The 17,051-nt window shown below is 41.9% G+C and overlaps 1 protein-coding gene across 5 annotated transcripts in view; it reads left to right on the forward strand.

Annotated features, from left to right (window-relative positions):
* Positions 1 to 17,051, forward strand: part of DOCK9 (dedicator of cytokinesis 9) — a 189,806-nt gene that overhangs the window by 143,433 nt on the left and 29,322 nt on the right. For all 5 annotated transcript variants that reach the window (XM_025208610.1, XM_025208614.1, XM_025208611.1 and 2 more), the window contains 6 exons: positions 5,595 to 5,732; positions 6,524 to 6,706; positions 7,433 to 7,546; positions 7,674 to 7,889; positions 11,231 to 11,288; positions 14,343 to 14,449. In XM_025208610.1, coding sequence (XP_025064395.1) covers positions 5,595 to 5,732; positions 6,524 to 6,706; positions 7,433 to 7,546; positions 7,674 to 7,889; positions 11,231 to 11,288; positions 14,343 to 14,449 — 816 coding nt within the window. The remainder of the gene's footprint in view (positions 1 to 5,594; positions 5,733 to 6,523; positions 6,707 to 7,432; positions 7,547 to 7,673; positions 7,890 to 11,230; positions 11,289 to 14,342; positions 14,450 to 17,051) is intronic.

A 17,051-nucleotide genomic window follows, 5' to 3' on the forward strand; every position in this document is an offset into this window, starting at 1 on the left:
GCAGCCCATGTCTCAAAATGGCTGCCCTCGTCAGGCACCTGGAGGCTGCCAGCTCCAGGCCCTTAAAGTGGCAGAGACACCCTGTGCTCTGCCACAAAAAGGATTTCTTGTTATCCTTGATCCGGGTTGCTAGTACCAGTTCCATCTCTGCCTTGGCCTTCCTAACAGTACCCCTACAATCCCGAGCAACGGAGGTATAGTCCTCCTGGTGATGGCCCCTCCCTTCCATTGGGTGTAAGCCTCCTTTTTAGCTTTGAGACGTTCCTGGATGCTTTTGGTTAGCCATAGGGGCTTTTGAGCACTCTTGCCTCCTTTGATCCGTGTTGGGATTGCCACCCTTTGAGCTTGGAGGATCGTTTCCTTCAGGAATGACCACTCTTCTTGGACTCCCAACTCCCCACCCCTCCAGGACTTCAGTGTCTCCCCGACTAGTCTCCTTAGTTCAATGAAATCCGCCCTCCTGAAGTGCTTAGCAATAAATTTCTTGAGGACCTGCTCCATGATTTTTCCAAGGACTGAGGTGAGGCTGGCTGGTCTGCAGTTCCCTGGATCCTCTTCCTTCCCTTCCGTAAAGATGGGCACTATATTTGCCCTTTTCTAGTCATCCAGGACCTGTCCTGATCACCATGAGTTTTCAAAGACAGTGGCCAACAGCTCTGTAGTCGCATCTGCCAGCTCCCTCAGCACCATTGGGTGCATTGCAAAGAATTGTACACATCCAGCTTTTCTAATTAGTCCCTAACCTGTTCTCTTGCCACTGTTGGCTGCTTACCTCCTCCCCAAACTGTGCTGCCAGGTGCAGTAGTCTGGGAGCTGACCTTGCCTGTGAAGACCAAGGTGAAAAAGGCATTGAGTACTTCAGTCTTTTCCACATCACATGTCACGAGGTTGCTTCTGCCATTCAGTAAGGTACCTCCCTTTACCGGATCTTCCTCTTGATGCTGACATACATGTAGAAACCCTTCGTGTTACCCTTCACATTTCTAGCTAGCTTCAACTCTAGTTGCGGTTTGGCCTTCCTGATTTCATCTGTGCATGCATAAGCAGTACTTTTATACTCTTCCCTAGTTGTTTGTGTAGGTTTCTACTTGTAAACTTCCTCTTTGTGTTTTAGCTCACAGAAGAGTTCCCTGCTAAGGCAAGCTGGCCTTCTACCAAGCTTTGCTAGTTTTCCTGTGCATTGGGATGGTTCATTCCTGTGCCCTCAGTAAGGTTTATTTAAGCTACAACAAACTCTCCTGGACAGCTTTCCCCTTAGACTGGCCTCCCAGCAGATCCTACCCATCAGTTTCCTGAGTTTGTCAAAGTCCGCTTTTCTGAAGTCCAGGATCCTTACTCTGCTGCTCTTTTTCCTTCCTTTCCTCAGGATCCTGAACTCAGTCATTTTGTGGTGGTTGCTGCCCAAGTTGCCATCCACTACTATATTCCCCACCAATTCTTCCCTGTTTGTGAGCAGGAGGTCAGGAACAGCACGGCCTGTGGTTGACCTTTACAACACTTGCACTAGGAAGTTGTTCCCAACATGCTTCAAGAATTTCCTGGATTGCCTGTGTACTGCTGTATTGCCCTTCCAACAGATGTCACGGTGATTGAAGTCCCTCATGAAAACCAGGACCTGTTTAAAAAAAGCCTCATTCTACTGGTCTGGTGATCTATAGCACTCATCCATCACAACATCACGCTTGTTGCTCTCCCCTCTGACCCTAACCCAGAAACTTTCAAGAGGCCTGTCTCCAGTTTCATACTGAAGCTTTGAGTAGTTGTAGAGCTCTTTTACATAAAGAGCAACTTCTCTCCTACTCCTGTGCCTGTCCTTCCTGAACAGTTTATACCCATCCATAGCAATGCTCCAATCATGCAAGCTATCCCACCAAGTCTCTGTTATTCCAGTCACGTGATAGTTCCCTCACTGTGCAAGGACTTCCAGTTCTTCCTGCTTGTTTCTCAGGCTCCATGCATTTGTGTACAGACACCTAAGGTAACTAGCCAACTGCCCAACTTTTTCAAAAAGAATGAGAGTGCCTCCTCTGTTGCCCCCTCCTGCTTGTGCTTCCTCCAGGTCACCTACTTCCCCACTTACCTCAGGGCTTTGGTCTTCCCCCCTTACCTCAGGGCTTTCGTCAGCATTAATAATCTGAGTCCCACCTGAGTCCCACCTGTCCATGAGATGCAGCCGGGACCCAGACCCCTATCAGCTGTGGGGTCTCTGTGTCCTGGCTGCCTGTTAGGTGTAGTCAGGACCCAGAGCCTTGTCAGCTTCAGGGCTCTGGGTCCTGGCTGTTGGTGAGCTGCAGCTGGGACCCAGAGCCCTGTCAGCTGTGGGGCTCTTGGTCCCAACTGTGGGTGAGGCACAGCTAGGACCAAGAGCCCTGTGTGGGCCCAGGGGTTTAATGCACTCCTGAGACTTGGGGATCATGGCAGCCATGATCCCCAGGGCTAAGGGGTTGCACCTCTGTGTCTGGGAGCCCTGTTAGCTGATGGGCCTCCCAGCCACTGGGGAGACCCTGCTATATGTGCAAATTAAAGCTCAATAGCAACCAGCTGTAAAGTTGGTACACATTTTCAAGGTGTAACTTTATAGGTGGTTGGAGTTTTTTTATCATGTGATGGCTACTTTACAGGTATAGCTGGTCTCAAGGTAATTATGCAATTGACCAGTTAACTGTGTGATATCTGTAACGTGTAGAAGGAGCCTAAGAGGCTAAATACAAGACGAAGATTTGTATTGGCTCTGGTCATATTGGATGTCTCTACATATTCTTTCTGGGGCGGGGGGGTCATATTAGCTGTCTGTACATGTACTCTGGAGTAGGTGTTGGGAGCTGGCTCTAAGAACTGCTCTACTTAAAGCATCCAAAGCATCACGTGTATTCAGTATCTTGCACTTCAAAATGGTGGTGGGGGCGCTTTAACTACAGGTCATTTGACAAGCTTTGGTTAAAGTGCCCCTGCTGCCATTTTAAACTACAGGGATGCTGAATAGACATGACACAGCAGCTGCTGGAGCACACTAATTGGTACGCTCTAGCAGACTCAATTAAGTCCGCTGGCGCGTGCTAATTAGTGTGCTCCAGCAGCCTCTGCATCATGTCTATTTAGCATCCCTATGTGACCAAACGTCTGGCACATGTGTAGGTGCCCATCAGGTCTGAAAAGAAGTACTGTAATGAAGATTACAGTCTAGACTGTAGAGTATATTTCCAGGACTGTTGCACAATCAGACTCTATGCTATCAGATATAGTCAGAGAATAATGGCAGAGCCAAGTTAAATTCTAAATTGAAAATTGAATCCTGGTAGGGTAAATATCTGCTTAAATGTCAGTTACAAGATTTCAAGGACATTAGTGGATCTAGAGAGAGCTCCAGAGCTGAAATTATGGTTGTTAACATTGGTTACTGTAATACCCAAAGTTAACCACTAATATGTGGTTGAATGTACCAGACCTATGACACTAACTAAACTCCTGCAAATTATGTTTCTCACATCCCTACTCCTGAAAAAAGGAAAAGGTTGAATAAGCTGTTTCATTTTTTTTTCTATCACCCCCAAGAACACCTTTGGGCTCATGTAACAAAGTGACCTTATCTTTTAAGATCTTACCCAAGTCAAAGGTCCTCTCGTTTCTTCAATGGTGTTAGATTTACAGGATGAATAGGAACCAAAGGATATAGTAGAATTAAAAAAGGTATAGAGAAGGGCAACCAAGATCATCAGGGCTATGGAGTAGCAGACTGAAAAGGCTAGGACTCTTAAGAAAGGAGAAGGCTTGGGATATATAATAGAGGTCTGGAAAGGCTGTGAACAAAAACGTGTTACTCACTAATTCCCAGAATACTAAATCTAAGGGACAGTCACTGAAGTGAGCAGAAGACACCTTTAAGTACTTTGTATACAATGTATAGTTAATTTGTGGAACGAATTACAACAGAAGGTTGTAGAGGCAGATAGAATAGCCAGGTTCAGAAAGAGATGAGAGATTCGTGGATGACAGATCCATTAATGGTTATTAAACGGAACAATCAGGGTTGTATCCTCCAGCATTTCTAAACCAAAGATGGTGCATGCTAGGGAGAGAATGACAGGGGTTAGATATGCTCTTCCTTCGAAAGCATCCACTACTGCTGCTGTCAGAGATGGGACACTGGGACAGATGGGCCAGTGGTCTGACCAAGTATGGCACTACTTTGTTTAACCAGATTGGTTTCTTGAGAATTTACCCTATAGGCTATAGGATGGTACTGGAATTTGGATGCTGGCATGACTTATGTGCTCTACCATGGGCTGAAAGGCCTATTAATATGCAGCAAGATTCCACAGCTTCCCTGGTATTAGCAGCCCTTGTCTCCTTAAACTCAGGGAAAAAATCATCTATCACATCCAGGCTTCCTGGATCCAACCACTGCTCTGGTCTTCAAAGAGCATTCTCCCATTGTTCCTGACACTATTGGAGGAAAAGGGAGAGCCTGCAGCTTAGATAGAATACAACCAATTGGAGTATCAAGTGAAAACTGTTTCTTTACCAGATGAAAATATGGTAGCCCTGGGGGTGTTATAGTTCCATGAACTTTGGATGTCCTTGGCTTTAAACTTCCTTCTGTACCACCAGAAGAAATTGTCTGTTCTGTTTTTGATAGTTTGCATTCTATATCAAAGAATGACGCCTGACTGACGGTTTTGGATGAGCTGCTAGAGCTCTGCAAAAACAGTTTAGTCTATCCCATTATCTTTGGTCTACCCATATATAAAAAAACTGACAAGTGGTATTACTTGTATGAAGAGTTCTTCTTTTATATGCACTCTAATCCTAATAATCCTAAACTGTAGTAGTAGTAGAAATCAATACAGTTGGACTAGATTTGTGAAGCAGAAGCACAGGAAACATGGACCACCAGTATTAGAATGTAATTGAAGTCAGTATTACAGAATACATTGCAGATATTCGTGTAGTCTAAAATGTTCTCTTAGCTGTGATAGCAGAGTATGTATCTTTATGCCTGAAGTGATATCATATCTCCGTGTTAGCCAGGGGTTACGTTTGTCATTTTTTCTTCCATAGACTTTGATCACTAGAGTGAATCAAAAATATGGAACTCTAAACATGAAAGGGCTCCTAGGAGACTAGGAAAATCTTTACAAATGTTTATGATGTGGGAGGGAGAATGTATAGAGGAAAGCTATAATCTAACTTTTTTCCCCACTGTTGGGTTAGGTCATGCTCTGCAAGACCAGTCTCCAGAGCATACTTGACTCTCTTGACATGTTTACTAAAATTTGTAAGGCTGCTGCATATAACTTAGTGCATTAGGACAAAATATTAACTGACATCTTGAACACTGGTTACAAATAATCTTCATTGTATAATTTTATTAAAGAGCCATAACTTTGATAACAAAATATTTTTTGAAGATATAGAAGTATATTATTAATAGTTGATATGTGTAGTCTTTATACATTTAGACAGCACTATACGTGAATATTTTTGGAATAGCTTGGTCAAAAGAGGCCAAGCTTTTTTATATTATTTGTAAATATTTTAGGTATTTTCAGTTAAAAAAAATAATTAAATCTTAAATTGTCATTGTCAATTTTAAGAATCAGCTACTGACGGATCATGGGCATAATCAACTGATGAAAAAGGTTTTTGATGTGTACCTCTGCTTCCTTCAGAAAAACCAGTCTGAAACTTCATTAAAAAATGTCTTTGGTGCTTTAAGGACACTAATTTTTAAGGTAAGTAGTTTTAAAATGAAAAGTCAATCTTCAATTACTTGTTGTTTTTTCATAGTTACCACTCGGGGAGTAGTTTCTTATTTCCCAAATTGAAACTGAATCATCATTGCATTTTTAAAGTCACAGGCCTTGCTTCTCCTTCACCCACTTCAGACCTCTTTTTCACCTGAGTATAAATTTGTATTTGTAAATTTATTTTATTATCAATAATTTTGTTTACTGGCATTTTAGTGCTTTTATTCTGTAAACAGCATTAATATGTAAGCCAGTGGGCACAAACCATGACACCAACGCTACATCACTGTAATGATGAACTACCTCACTATAGCATGCCGCCATAGTGACAGCTGCTAAAAATAACTGTGTGCTGCCATTACTGCGCCATGATTTGGTACTTCCTAAAGCAAGTGCTAAATGATGGCACAGTAACAACTGCACAACCTGCACTGCATGCAGTGTCCGCCCCAGATCACTGGAAGTGGGCACTGCATGCAGCTCTTGTCCTTATCTAGCCAGAGTGGGCACTACACGTGGTGCAGTTCTGGACCAGCCAGAGCAAGTGCTGGATATGCTGGAGGGGCTGGGGGGAGGGGTAGGAGCAGTTCCATGGGATCTGCCCCATGGACCACTTCAGGGCCACTCATCTGCCTCACAGGGCAGAGATGAGTTCAGCAGCCCTGCACAATAGCATGTTTCATTAAAATCCTCCCACCTTTAGCATTTATTTTATTAGGAAGTGATGTTAGCCTTAAAAGATTTATATTTTTCCCTCTGGGTCATTCTTTCCATAGTTTCCTTCCACATTTTATGAAGGTAGAGCTGACATGTGTGCTGCATTGTGTTATGAGATTTTGAAATGCTGTAACTCCAAACTGAGTTCAATTCGTACTGAGGCTTCACAGCTGCTGTATTTCTTAATGAGAAATAACTTTGATTACACGGGGAAGAAGTCTTTTGTAAGAACACATCTGCAAGTTAGTATAATTATTTCCTCCTCTTTGTCCATCATTGCTTTTAAAATCTATTTTCTTGTTAAGGTTAAGAATATTGTATAATGTTATGTTTTGTTTTCTCTTTTTGCATATCAGATCTTTGGGTTGTATATCCTCAAATGGTAGATGGTCTCTAATGTACCTTCAGACAAGCTACACGAGACAAATTACCTGAATTGTTGTTTAATCCATTATCCTTTTTTGAACTAATGTTGAATCATGTATACCAGTGGTGCCCGACCTTTATGGCCCACAGGCCAGATGAGCAGTGCTGGCTCCGTCTGCAGTCTGGATCCAGTCCATGGGCTGCATGCTGCATGGGAATTGCCCAGCTGGTGCCAGATGCTGCTGCCCAGAGCCCCTGCCAGACCATTCCAAGTTGGCTCCATCAGGCCCACAGACTAGATCTGTACCACAGATATTTTTGAAGTGCTTTTTTAATTTCTGCATTACTTACAATTGTGTAGACAGGGGCTATGATACAGTTCCAATGCTAGAAATGTTTCCAGGCCAAAGGCTTTACATTTTAGAAGACATTTGCAATACATTTGAGTTGTCTATCCTGAGTCATTAGTTCTGATATTTTTCTATTTAAAGTTAGGCCCTTTTAGAGAAATCCTTTTTATTGTTTGTCTTAATGATAAAATTCTTGATTTATTTGTAAAATGATTGGTGAAATGTGCATTTACTAGATGTTTCTTTTTCAAGGTAATTATTTCAGTAAGCCAGTTGATTGCTGATGTTATTGGAATTGGAGGAACTAGATTTCAGCAGTCTCTTTCCATCATTAACAACTGTGCCAACAATGACAGAATTATTAAGGTTTGTACTGATTATTTTTTCATACTATAGGAAGGCAAAAACGGACTTGCTTCTTGTCCAATATTCTGTTGCATTGATCATGAAAGAAATACAAAATAAACAGTTCTTAAATTCTTATGTGTTTTAGCTTACTACGTTCCCATCTGATGTCAAAGATTTGACGAAGCGGATTCGTACAGTATTAATGGCTACAGCTCAAATGAAGGAGCATGAAAATGATCCAGAAATGTTGGTGGATCTTCAGTACAGTTTGGCAAAGTCCTATGCCAGCACTCCTGAACTGAGGAAGACGTGGTTAGACAGCATGGCAAAAATTCATGTTAAAAATGGGGATCTTTCAGAGGTAGCAAATGAAAAGCAAAATATTTAATTAGCTAATCAAAGTGCTTGAGTTTCTTAAAATTTAAATATTCTCTTATAAGTGTGTGGCAGGGTAAGAATTCTTTTTGTTGATAAAATGGGATTCTCACTATTTCAAAATGGCTTTTAAAAACACCAAAAATATTGATGCTGATGGTAGATAATTCTTGTGTTAAAAGTGCCACTGTTGCCACAGTAGAATTAGTATATATTTTCTGTCTTTTTATGTAATATTATACTAGGCGATAGTACTTAAAAATATTAAGTCAGGAATGTTCTGTGCAAGGTACAGAAGGCAACTGTTAGAAATGTCCTTAAGTTATTTATAGCCTGTAGCCCTAATTTAACTGAAACCTTCAAAAATAGCTGGGCTTTTTTTGAACTTCCTTCTAAATTATTTGTAAGCTTTTACTCAGAGATGATTCCTCAAACTATCTGTCAGAAACTTTAGAAACTTAAAATAGGTGTCATTGATTGTATACTATAAAAGCATTTTCAAGAGGGATGCGGATAACCTGGAGAGGGTTCAGAGAAGGGCCACTCGTATGGTTAAGGGCCTTCAGACCAAGCCCTACGAGGAGAGACTAGAGAAACTGGATCTATTCAGCCTCCGCAAGAGAAGGTTGAGAGGCGACCTTGTGGCTGCCTATAAGTTCATCACGGGGGCACAGAAGGGAATTGGCGAGTATTTATTCACCAAGGCGCCCCCGGGGGTTACAAGAAATAATGGCCACAAGCTAGCAGAGAGCAGATTTAGATTGGACATTAGGAAGAACTTCTTCACAGTTCGAGTGGCCAGGGTCTGGAACGGGCTCCCAAGGGAGGTGGTGCTCTCCCCTACCCTGGGGGTCTTCAAGAGGAGGTTAGATGAGTATCTAGCTGGGGTCATCTAGACCCAGCCCTCTTTCCTGCTTATGCAGGGGGTCGGACTCGATGATCTATTGAGGTCCCTTCCGACCCTAACATCTATGAATCTATGAATCGTGTATTTTGAGCATGCTAGAAAAGGAGGACAAAATTAAGTATACCTTGCTCAGTGCAACTGGCTACATTTAGTGCCTACAATTAAATGCATTCCAGTGTTTTTGGAAGTCTGTTTTCAGTGAGAGAACCTTTTGTCATACAAGTAAAGTAACATTGTTACCTTACTTATTCATGTCATTGAACTATATAACCCTTTTTTAATACAACACAAATAGGTTCATCATTTAACTTCCTTTTCAACATAATTTGAACATACATTTTTTTTTCTCTGCTTTGTACCCTATATGCTGTGTAATAAGTAATACATCTTGGAATACAAATGCTTAGTGTTTCAAACCTGTTCTTTAGTTGTATGGTTAAAAATCACAATTGTATTGTAGAACATAATGCTCTCGGGGACCTCAGCAGAACATCTGGTCTAATCTCCTGCACTGAGATGGAATCAAGTATACCAAGTCTCAAAAAATGTTTGTCCAACCTGTTTCTAAAATTTTGTACTGAAGAAGATTCACAGCATATCTAGGAAGCCTGTTCCTGTGTTTCACGAACCTAACAGTTAGGGAGTTTTTCCCTAATATCCATAGTAAATCTTATTTCCAGCAAGTTAAGCTAATTTTTTCCTTATTTTTCACCCACTGACCACTTAAAAAATAAATGACTATCCTCCTGATAGCAACTTTTTACATGTTGGAGGACTGTTATTGTGAGTCCTTTTGGTCTTCTCTTTTTTTAGATCAAACAAAGCCAGTTCCTTCAACCTTTCCTCATGGGTCATATTTTCTAAATTTATTTTTGTTGTTTTTCTTATTGTTTATATCTGCATCTTTCCTGAAGTATAGTTCCTGGCACTAACACCATACTCCACTTGAGGCCTTCTGTATCTATCTTAAAACTGTCTGTTAATGAGTTATTTCTGTTTATATTACAGCCTAAAACACTGGGTAAATTTTCACCTTTATAGACTAACTAGATCAGAGATGTATCGTGGAGGGCTTACTGTACTTAATCAGAAGCTGTGAAGAGAGAGCAGGAAGCATAGCTGCTAAGTAGAAAGCAGTGATTAGAATACAGTAGGGAAGGGGGGAAAAAAGAGTGCAGCTAAGAGAGACAAGGTGGGTAGAAGAGAGAAAAACAAACCAGTTAACCCATTGAGGGACACCGGATTTATAAAAGCTAATCCAGATAACGGGATAAGAATCCATACTCTGTTTACACAATCCAGTCTAAATTATTTCTTGTTCTGTAATTTCCTGTTCAACTTCATTTTGAAAGTTTTATTACCTAAGAACAGCCACTCTGGGCTCAGCAATGGAGTGTCCAGGAAGGTTAAAGTTTCTGCCACAGGCTTGTCAGATGCATGTTTATTCCTCCTTCCACACATGGATCACTCCATGTGTCCAATGTAGACAACAGAGGGGGCACTGTAAACAGGTGATGTGGGGTGGGGCTTGTTTTAGACTTGCATACAAAGGGGGGGAGGGGGGCAGGCAGCTGCTGTGGCTTGAACTCTGGCCTTGAGGCAGGGTTGAGGATAGAGTCAGACCCACAGCAGCTTCCTGCACCCCCATGCCCTCTGCATCCTCTCCCCCCCCCACACACACACACACTGTCAGGAGCAGCTCCATTGTGGCTAGGGCTGGATTTCCTCCCAAGCATGGAGCACATGGAAACCTCCATCCCCTGCCTGGCCAGTCAGCAGCGCCAAGACTGCTGCTGTGTGACTGGCAGGGACTGTTCTTCCACATGCTGTGCTCCAGAGAGGGAACAGTCCCAGCAGCATCTGATAGTGTGGGGGTAGGCAGAGAGGCAGAGGTTGTGGACAGCTGAGGGTGAGGGGGCAGCGGGCAGGATGTCTGCGAGGAGAAGTAGGGGAGGCAGAGGGGAAGGGCGTTGCCTGACACCGCCACCCCAACCAATATAGCCACTGCTTTACCTGCTGCAGCAGTGGCAAGGGAATGAATTTAAGGCAAATCTCTCTGATAATTAGATGCTAGATCAAGGTCCTTATCTTTCTCAGTCATTTCTCAAATGATAAACTCTTACCTAATACCAGAAGTGCTCAAATGTGTGAGCTTGCATTTTGTGCTGTTAAATTCCATTTCACTTGCTATAATCCTTAAAGTCACTCAGTTCTTCCTGTGTGATAGCCCAGTTGTCTTCCATTCCTTGATTAACTTTTTTTACATGAGATTTCTTACTTTCACTGGGTTTAAATCCACATAGAAAGTTAATGCTTTAATAATTGTAGATTAGGAGTCCTTTATGTGTAATTAAATTATTAGTGTTAGAAGTTTCATTATAATTAACATTTGTAACACTACAATTTCTATCCTGTTTTAGGCAGCAATGTGTTATGTCCATGTAGCAGCACTGGTTGCAGAATATCTCACGCGAAAAGGTATGATTTTAAACTTTCATAATTATTTTGTAATATTAGTTTTGTCATTATAGCTTAAGATAACAACACATGATAATTCATCTAGGGTGTTGTATTCTGTTGATTTCTGAGGCTATAAACAAATGTTGCCTGATGAAATGGATCGGGTGTGCCAAGATACCTTGGACAACCTAGACATCACCCTTTGGGCTGCAAGGTCAGGCCACTGCTGCTTCCAGGGCTTCAGGTTCCCAATCCTATGGAACACATGCAAATGGGGGGACCCCAAGCACCCTCATTTGCAGAGGCACACCCAAGTCAGGGCACAGCAGCACAATACATGTGCCCAGGGAGTCCCCTGCCAAGAGATTCCTGGGGCACACCTCTGCAAATGGAAACCTGGGCAGGTGCTCCTGGGGGCTTAGGGGCCTCATACTGCATGTCCTGGGAATAGGAATTCACCTGCCCCGGGCCACTCTGAGCTGCCCAAACTCTCCTACCACAAAGCAAACAGAGGTCTGTTACAAAAAGCAGCACACATACTACCAGTTGTCACAGCCACGATTTTGGGATTTGTGACATGACAAGAGGCATAGACGCCTGCTTATGTATATGCCACCCAGTGGAGTCAGATGTACCCAGCTATACACATCTGCAAAATTGAGAGAGGATGCTTGTGGGCTACCTATGCAAAGCTTTTGGGAAAGTTAAAGTCTGCAATTTGATGCTGCTTCACCTCCAAATCCCAAGAACTTTCCTACAGGTTGAGGACAATTAGGGCCCTAGCATTTGAGGCACTTTATGGTAGTAGTACTTAGAGCCCTAGATTTGTCTGAGAATTCTACACTGGCAGCTGTCTTGACCCTCACTTTTTTCTAGTTTTTGATCAAGAGGAAAAAACAATGGTGGCTGAAACGGTCCTGAAGTTCTCAGACAATCATATTTATCTGATGAGAAAGTTTATCTGTCTGTATAAGATAAATATGTAAAACCTGGAAACCTGCTCAAGCAGGAAAATTTCTATGGTCCTTATGGAGAAGTCTGTGTGTGTATGTATAAGTCATAAACTGTTTATTTTGTAAATGGAAAGGAAGTTTAGGCCCACTTTCTTGTTTTTACAAAAAAAAAAAGTTTCTTGGTTCAGCTATGGGCTCAGTAGGCAGTGAAAGTTTGGATGCTTTCAAGATCTTTTCCAAAATTCATAGCTAGTAGCTTACAGAACTCACCAGCTTTGTTTGTAGATCACTGAATTTGAGAACAGGCAACTTTTATTTTTCTCTCTCTTCCTGTTAAAGTATCTGAATAGGAATACACAAGCTTTACATCACACAGGTCTTTTCTGATCCACCCTGATGATCTCAGAGACATCTCTGATATGGCTTTTGATGGATTGTACTTAGAAGCTACCACCTGCTCCTCATACCCAGGTTCTCCTCTGGTCTCAGGGAAGTGTGGGGAGCATTCTCCACTGCTCACCTCTTGGTCTCTAAGAGGAATCAAGTGGCAGGAAAGTGTACAGATATTCATTGTCCCATGAGTCACCTCTGCCAGGTTGAAGACGGGTTTTCTTGTGGAACTGCCAGTTTTGTTCTAGGGACTGACTTGGTCTTGGATTTGAGTAAATATGATACTACAATACGTTTTTTAAAAGAGCTTTACTATTTTGAGTAACCTTCTAAAATGTGCAGCATAATATATAATACCACTTGGACCTCTTGAATTTTTTTTCCACTTCAGGAGGGTTGGAGTATTGTAGCCATGATGGTCCAGGAAATGAGACGAGGAATGGATTACTGAACTACGTTCATATTTTTCTGGGAATCTTTTTTTTTTATGTGACTGTAGCAGGACACTAAGGTGCCTGCTACTGAGAGAGCCAGGAAGACTCCTCAGGTGCTGGTTGCTGAGGCAACTAGAGGGAGGTAATGATCTGCACCTGCCTAGCCAGCTGACAAGAAGGGGCAGGGCCTGGCTCCTATATAAACCACAGGCAGGAGGCAGCCAAGGCAGAAGAGGCTCCCTGCCAGAAGGTAAAGAGAAGCCGAGCTGGGATGCCAGAGCAGCGTTGGTCACCACAGGGTGACAGAGAACCCTGGTAGGCCTGAGCGCAGTTTGGCTGGAGGCTTATGTTTGCTTTGTAGCCCAGGGGCTTGTGTTTATGTTGCTGTTTGTTTATCACCGGTGGTTTGGGTGAGGCTATAAGGGAATGGAGGAGGCCTCATAGGGGGCTCACGGCAGAGTGAGGACCCCAGCCCCAGTGTGGGCGCGGAGAGCCCCGGGAAAGGGGCAGCACTACGGAGAAGGCCCCAGTGAGAGGGCAGCACTACGGAGAAGGCCCCAGTGAGAAGGGCGGCGTACAGAGAAGGCTCCAGTGAGAAGGGCGGCCCCAGTGTGTGCGCGGAGAGCCCCGGAAAAGGGGCAGCACTACGGAGATGGCCCCAGCGAGAAGGGCGGCATACGGAGAAGGCCCCAGCGAGAAGGGCGGCGTATGGAGAAGGGCGGCACACGGAGAAGGCCTCAGTGTGGGTGTGGAGAGCCCCGGGAGAGGGGCAGTATTACAGAGAAGGCCCTAGTGAGAAGGGTGGCGTACAGAGAAGGCCCACAAGGCTTAGATATACAGAACACCCGGAGCAGGAGAACTGTGGCCAAGTGGAAGAGAGGTAGCCTCCCTATAAAAATACAGATCATCAAAGTCATGGCGGGCGAGAATAGGACGGTGCAAGTCAGAAGCTTGGCACAGTAGAGGAGGCGACAGGGGATAGCACGGCGACCCTGCCGTCCCTCCTGTTACAGTGACCAATATATTTTATTTGACCAGCTCTTTTAGTTAGGAAAATTGTTGGACAATCTTTTAGTTATCAAATCCCATTCTTCAGGTTACAAAAATGTTGTCATTCCCATTGGTTACATTGGTTAATGATACTTCTTTCATTTCCAAGATTACAGAAGGAATAGTGTTTAATCTAAGAAATACAATGTAGCAGCAAATCTTTTTCAGGCATGAATATAAGTACAGACAATAACATTTATTTGATTATACCAAGGCTAATTTATGTATCTTCTGTTCAATAACAGGGATGTTTAGGCAAGGCTGTACTACTTTTAGAGTAATCACTCCCAATATCGATGAAGAGGCTTCAATGATGGAGGATGTTGGGATGCAAGATGTTCACTTCAATGAAGTGAGTAAGCAACATTCATATATAAAAATGAATACATATGAAGAACTTTAATTGTTTGTTATATTCTTAATGTTGATTGCAAACCCAGTGCATTACGTGTTACATATAAAGTATTTTTTCTAACAGCCTGCATTCTGATTAGCAATGACACATCAATAGTTCAAAATTCCAAGTGAAAAATGGTAACAAAGAGAGATGAGACATGTAGGCTTCCCTGAATGATCCACTGATAAATTTCTTTCTGATTACAGATAATAAAACATCTGTGGAAATTTCTTACCTAGAGTTACTTGGGCTGCTAGTTTTTCCTAACGTTTCTGTTATATTCCTTTCCTATTTGCCATATCTCCTTCTCCCCCTAAAAAGAATTTATTTCCATTGATGTATCAAATCTAAATTGAATTTAGCTCCCTATATCAATCTATTCATAGAACAAAAATAAACCAAGAGTGAAATTGAAAATAATGATCCTGGAAAAAATCTGCATGGCCTCAAGTATAGCCTAGTTGAAGTTCATTATACAGTCAAACTCTGTATATGTCACATGGATGGGACTGACAAACCTGTAATATTAAGTGAAGATGACAGCGATCAGAATTGCAAACCAGATAGTTTGCAATTTACTTACTTCTGTTCTGATGGTTTTACAAAGGGTGGTGCCACTGTCCTAAACTTGTAGGGGCTTGATTTCATACCCTACCGATTTTGTGTATTTTGTATTAACTTCTGTAATGTCCAACTGCAACATTTATTGAGCATCTAATGTAAGAAATAAAAATCATGCCATGTCAAAAATTATACATGCAAGAGGCAAGGATTGTTATGGATATCCTTTATTGGACTAACTACATGGTTGAGATTAGAGTTGGGCTTAGACAAGCTTTTGAATGCAATCAATGAATTCTTCATCAGGTAACCTGATGTATGGAAGTCAGCTATTTTATTAAAATTATGATAACAGATCGAGCATGATGTAAGGAGAAGTGGCATTACCCAGTTTTGACTGCAGATTGAATTGAAGACAATGGGATTCACTGATTACATATTGAAAAAATGATAAGTAATGTCCTTATAAGAACTGCCTTTTAAATATCTAAGTCTAGTCAGAATAGTTGCAGGGAAAGATTAGTGGCTTCTCAGTATATTGTCACCAAATACTTAAAGAATACTTCTCTAAGATGAATATGTAAAACCTGGAAACCTGCTCAAGCAGTAAATTTTCTATGGTCCTTATGGAGACATATATATATATATATATATATATATATATATATATGTTTGTTTTTAAGAAAATGTTTAAATTGCCTACTTTGCAAAATATATATATAAATAAAAAAAAAAAAAGCCAAAAACTGTTTATTTTGTAAATGGAAAGGAAGTTTGGGACCCACTTGTAAACTTACAAAAATAAGACTGTATTACATAAAACCTTCTCTCATTCCTTATAAAGTTTAATTTATTTTCTCATCCTAGGAAATTACTTTGCCTTCTGTCTACTTTTGTTCTAAACGTGGAATAAAATCACTTTGCAACCTGGAATGTGAAAGGTGGTTCATATCCCTTTTAGAGCTTGTGGAACTTCTAAAATTCTACATGGGTTTTTTTTTTCACTTTTATGTATAGATCCAAGGTTCACTTAAATGTTCACTGGTGAAGCACTTACTGTACCATGGGAAAGAGATTATTTGCTGCATATTCCACAGAACTTGGAAAGAGAGGTCACTTGCATCTCCTGGGGGGGTGGGGAATCTACAAAAGCAACAGTATGAACTTATTCTTCACCATTTATAAAACATTTCAAAATGACTTTCATTTATCTTACAGGAATCTGTGTGTAATGTGAGAAGGTAGAATGATCAATTATTGCTTTCTTCCCTTTGTTAATAAACTCACTGAGCAGTAGACTTCCCAGATTTAAGGGAGTTAGGTGGAATTATAAAATCAGAATGGGGAAGAAAATTGTTACCCCCCAAAATATTCTTTGTAATTAACACTAGTCCTTTCTTATCAGTAAAATATTTTTTTTTATCTCAGTGCATTTTCTCAGATATACACAGCAGTGATCACCAGGTTCAATAAACACAGGCATACCTGAATGACAAGAATTAAACTTACTTTACTGCAGGGCACTAGGCAACCTCTGGAGACCTCTGACTTTCTCTCACTAACCACCCTAACTGTGGGACCTTCTCCTAACTACCGATTTCCTCCGTTTCTTTAGTTAGGGAGCATCTTTAAATTACAACTTCTATCACTGCATCTTTTCTCTTAACAATAAGTACGAAAATCAATTAACACAAAAATCAGTTGAGATGCATCTAAAGCAGGGGTGGGCAAAATATGGCCCACAAGCCGAAGAATGGCCTTGCAGGCCGGATATCTGGCCTGCAGGGCCCCTAAAAAAATTTAGAAAATAAAAATGTATCTCTCCTTAGTTACTGTCAAAGATGTGAAAGGAACCAAAGAGAGTAGGACCCAGGGGAAGCCCAGCGGGCTCCTGCAACAGCAGGGCCCATCTGGCCCCGCCTCCTGCATGTGGCTGCCCCAGCCTGGGAAACTCAGGGCAGGGTAAGGGGTGGGGGGAAGGGCAAGGGAGTAGCTG

This window comes from Alligator sinensis, unplaced genomic scaffold, assembly GCF_000455745.1.
Source record: "Alligator sinensis unplaced genomic scaffold, ASM45574v1 scaffold744_1, whole genome shotgun sequence".
In the NCBI taxonomy this organism is placed as follows: domain Eukaryota; kingdom Metazoa; phylum Chordata; order Crocodylia; family Alligatoridae; genus Alligator; species Alligator sinensis.